Raw genomic sequence first — 4692 nt, forward strand, 5'->3', positions numbered from 1 at the left:
ATGCTTAGTATGAGTTTGATAATTGTATTGGATCTTGGTCTCAAGAGCTTGATATTGAGCTCAAGCTTAGCTTGACTAATGAATCAAGCCAAACTAAACTAGGCTCAAACTTTTGTTCTTTTTGATAAGTTCAAACTCAAATATTGTTTACAGACTCAATTCAAGGTCAAACTAAACTTGAATATTCAATACTCGACAAAGTTCAACTGATTTACAACCCTAAGGCGGAGTTAAGTACTTATGTAAGCTTGAGTATTATAAAACAAAGCCATTAACCATTCATTACAAGGTGACTATAAATCTTTATTTTAATTTAAGTTTACGTGAGGCATTGATGAATTTGATGGCATGTGACTCTTTGAGAGGAACTTCACTGTAGTATGTAGAGAAGCCACGTCCACATCCCACTAAAACCATGGTCCCAGAACAGTGACAATTTGGAAGGATTTTATTTGTTACGGGGGAAAAAAATAAATAGATTTAAAACTAATAATAATAATAAATAAAAACACCTGCTACGTAAATAACCTTTTTATTCTTTCTCGTCAAAGAGGAATATTTTGGGATTGCAATAAATTCCTTATATAGAATGAAAAGATCTAACTGTCAAAAAAAAAAAAAAAAAAAAAAAAAAAAAAAGAAAGAAAAGATCTAGAAAGAAAAATTAGCAGAAAGAAAGTCAGAAAAATGAAACTGAATATCCCATGCTTTAAGCATAGTGAAAAGTATCTGAAATCCAAAGCTAAAATTAAAGAAATGCAAAACTCAAATGATCCAAGCACAGTGTTACTATGCCCATTACTTCACAGGCTGTGAGTGGCCATGAAAATCAGTTACTAAGCCGACATTTGAAGATAATTCCCAGCATCCCATGTGGGAATTTTCCTTTTATACTTGTTAGTCCTGTGTCTTTCTGGTTGTTAACTGCCTCTTTCTTGTGCTCAGTTTCTCTCTGTTTTGCCTCTAAATTAGAGGCACTTTTTCGAGAAGATACTACCAAAGTTTCCTGGCTATTTGGTTTCATCATGTGGGAGGAGTCAGAGACTGAGTCAGTTAGAGGCCGAGACTATGGAAATGGAGTTCTTAGTTCAAGCAAGCATGGCGTCAAGACTGACGGGTTTGAGCTAAGGGGCCAGTCTTGGTATGTATGATAAAGTACAAAGCATCTTAGTACTGGTAGATAAATGCTTTATTAGAACTATTAGCGTAGTCCAGAGCATGTCAGGTTCAGTAAGTTAACTTTTGTTCAGTACAAATGCAAAATAGTATCTTGCTATAATTTTTTTTATAATTTAATTCATCCAAAATGGTGTTTGTACGGTTTAAATCTAATACAGCTATGAATTTTTCCTTTATTCATGCTAGTATGTATCTGGTTTTTTAGAAAAATCTGCAGAACTGAGACTTTGTAAACTTCTGAAGCATGTGGTGTGTTTGTTTTGTATGCAGGTATGTTGCAACTGATGTTCCAAGTGACCTTCTAGTTCAAGTTGGGGGTGTTAATTTCCACCTGCATAAGGTAGTTAAATTTCTGCCAAACACAAATGGTTGAATAATAATTCTTGTGGCTCCAGAATTCAAAGTTAATTACTATTAACTTATGTATTGATTTCATGGCTTTTTCTCTCTCTCTTCTTGTGCAAGTATCCCTTGCTTTCTCGGAGTGGAAAGATGAACAGACTCATATATGAATCACGCGACCCGGAGTTGAATATGATAGCTCTAGATGACCAACCCGGTGGACCTGAGGCTTTTGAGTTAGCAGCAAAATTCTGCTATGGAATTGCTGTTGATCTGACAGCAGCCAATATTTCTGGCCTAAGATGTGCTGCAGAGTATCTTGAAATGACAGAGGACTTGGAAGAAGGAAATCTTATATTCAAAACTGAAGCATTTCTAAGCTATGTAGTATTATCCTCATGGAGGGACTCTATAGTGGTGCTAAAAAGCTGTGAGAAGCTCTCACCATGGGCAGAGAACCTTCAAATTGTCCGAAGATGCAGTGAGTCCATTGCTTGGAAAGCTTGTGCCAATCCAAAAGGAATAAGATGGGCGTACACTGGAAAACTCCCAAAAGCTTCCAGCCCAAAGTGGAATGACATGAAGGACTCCAGTCCCAGTAAAAATCAGCATGTTCCTCCCGATTGGTGGTTTGAAGATGTTTCAATCCTTAGGATTGATCACTTTGTCAGGGTCATCACTGCAATTAAGGTAAAGGGAATGAGATTTGAACTGATTGGAGCTTCAATAACGCATTATGCAGCTAAATGGCTTCCAGGTTTGATAAGTGATGGGACAGGGCCAGGAGATGAAGGAAGCAATATCAGCAACAGTAATACTAGTGGCAGCAGCAATAGCTGGAAGGGAGGACTTCATATGATTGTTGCAGGAACCAAAGATGATCTTCCACCTGTTCAGGCCAAAGAACAGCGAATGATCATTGAGAGCCTCATCAGCATAATTCCACCACCGAAGGATAGTGTCTCATGCAGCTTCCTACTTCGGCTCTTGAGAATGGCAAACATGTTGAAAGTGGCTCCAGCTTTGGTAACTGAATTGGAGAAACGAGTGGGAATGCAATTTGAACAGGCTACATTGGCAGATCTTCTTATTCCTTCTTACAATAAAAGTGAGACAATGTATGATGTGGATCTTGTCCACAGGCTTTTGGAGCATTTTCTAATTCAAGAGCAGACAGAAAGTTCAAGTCCCAGCAGTCAATCTTTTTCTGATAAACACATGTATGAAGGTAGTCAAAGGGGTTCTACTCCAAATGCTAAGATGAGAGTTTCAAGGCTTGTTGACAGTTATCTTACAGAGGTGTCCAGAGATAGAAGCCTTTCCCTAACAAAGTTTCAGGTACTCGCAGAAGCTTTGCCTGAATCTGCAAGGACCTGTGATGATGGACTTTACAGAGCAATTGATTCTTACCTCAAGGTAATTCCTTACTCCTAAAGTTACGATGTCTAGTTTAAAAAATTGCTCAATATAGACTGTACCTCATACATTAATCTAGTGAATATATGGAACTCCTTTGTAGTAGTGCCCGCTAGCTTATGTCTACTTATTAGCATACTTGATTAATTTAAGCAGTTTAGTTGTAAGAATCAAGATTTTTACTGCTTTAAATCAGAGGAACTCTACAATTCATTTGCATATTTTATACGCAAGCATCATGTTACAAATATGAGCATGCACTCATGCCTGTCTACCAGAAATTCAGAATTATAATGGAAATTTTTAATATCCACATATATTATAAATATGTGGATGGTAAATGGGAAAACTTCAGTCGGATCAAAAACAGGAAACGTTCAGAGGAATGCAAGAAACCATAATCTGAGCCAAACTATTGCCATGTGAAAAACTTTGTCCTCCAGTAAATCAAAATAGAATGTAGGCAGTACTCATTCTACAATCATAGTGTCATATATAAACAGACATGCTTATTCTATAATAATATCATATATATGCTCAATCATGATGCAAGTAATGTTATGCTTTTGTTTGTAAAATCCATGTTATGAGATCCATAAACATGTATAGTAAACAAAATCTCATGATTTGACTGGATTAAAAGAGAAAAGTAATAATAACAAACAATGTTATTTGCCTTTGGTTTGGAGAAATGAAAAATATATTCTTGAAAAAGTATGAATATTTATGTGCTTCAGCCCCATGATGAGAGTATTGGAGTTCCATGTACCCTGCAAATTCTCTTTATTTGAATTCTTATCCATCTAGCAAAATAACAGGCCCATCCAACACTTTCTGAGCATGAAAGGAAGCGACTTTGCCGTGTGATGGATTGCCAGAAGCTCTCAATTGATGCATGCATGCATGCTGCCCAAAATGAACGCCTTCCATTAAGAGTTGTTGTGCAAGTCCTCTTCTCTGAGCAGGTAAAGATAAGCAATGCACTAGCCAACAGCTCCCTGAAAGAAACTAGTGAATCTCTCTACCAGCCAATAATTTCAAACCGGAAAACACTACTTGAAGGAACACCACAATCATTCCAGGAAGGATGGACAGCCGCTAAAAAGGACATTAACACCCTCAAGTTTGAGCTGGAAAGTGTTAAAGCTAAGTACCTTGAGCTGCAGAATGACATGGAGAATCTGCAGAGACAGTTTGATAAAATGTTAAAGCAGAAACAGACATCAGCATGGAGCAGTGGGTGGAAGAAACTGAGCAAACTTACAAAGACGACTACTTTAGAAAACCAGGAAATTGGGCCTCAGCTCTCAACTGCAGCAGAACAGACTAGAAAGACTCCTAGAAGGTGGAGAAATTCAATATCCTGATAGATTAGAAGGTTGCAGTTGCCAAAAGATATATCTTTCATTTTGATTTTATGTTCCAAAATTTCATTTCCTTTTTTTCTTTTTTTTTGTTCCCTCTTATTTTTGGGAGTCAATGGAGTCTTCAATTACACAGAATCTGCTTTGGAAAAGTACGTGAATCACAGCATGTCACCAAATTGTGTGTATTTTGAGTGTCTTGCAGTATTTTACCACTGTTGATATGAACTATTTTTGTGTCAATTGTGGAACGGTTTTAATAGGGGAAGCTAGAGTTGAAATACCTTGGTTGAAAAGCACAGTGGCATCCAAATTTACATAGTTTCACATACTTCATATGATTGATTAAATTACTGCCTGCCACAGTGGGAACCATATTGAAAATAGAAAG

At 37.1% G+C, this 4692-nt stretch overlaps 1 protein-coding gene across 2 annotated transcripts; it reads left to right on the forward strand.

Moving 5' to 3' along the window:
- Positions 1 to 613: 613 nt before the first annotated feature.
- Positions 614 to 4489, forward strand: LOC126705577 (root phototropism protein 3). 2 transcript variants are annotated; one of them, XM_050404650.1, is made up of 5 exons: positions 614 to 812; positions 946 to 1141; positions 1450 to 1519; positions 1645 to 2937; positions 3756 to 4489. In XM_050404650.1, exons 1-5 carry the CDS (start codon positions 770 to 772, stop codon positions 4302 to 4304), a joined length of 2151 nt encoding a protein of 716 aa, XP_050260607.1. In that variant the 5' UTR covers positions 614 to 769; the 3' UTR covers positions 4305 to 4489. The 2 variants fall into 2 exon arrangements, with proteins under 2 accessions (XP_050260607.1, XP_050260606.1); XM_050404649.1 differs by having other exon boundaries at positions 617 to 1141.
- Positions 4490 to 4692: the final 203 nt, after the last annotated feature.

Source organism: Quercus robur, chromosome 11 (assembly GCF_932294415.1).
Source record: "Quercus robur chromosome 11, dhQueRobu3.1, whole genome shotgun sequence".
Classification (NCBI taxonomy): domain Eukaryota; kingdom Viridiplantae; phylum Streptophyta; class Magnoliopsida; order Fagales; family Fagaceae; genus Quercus; species Quercus robur.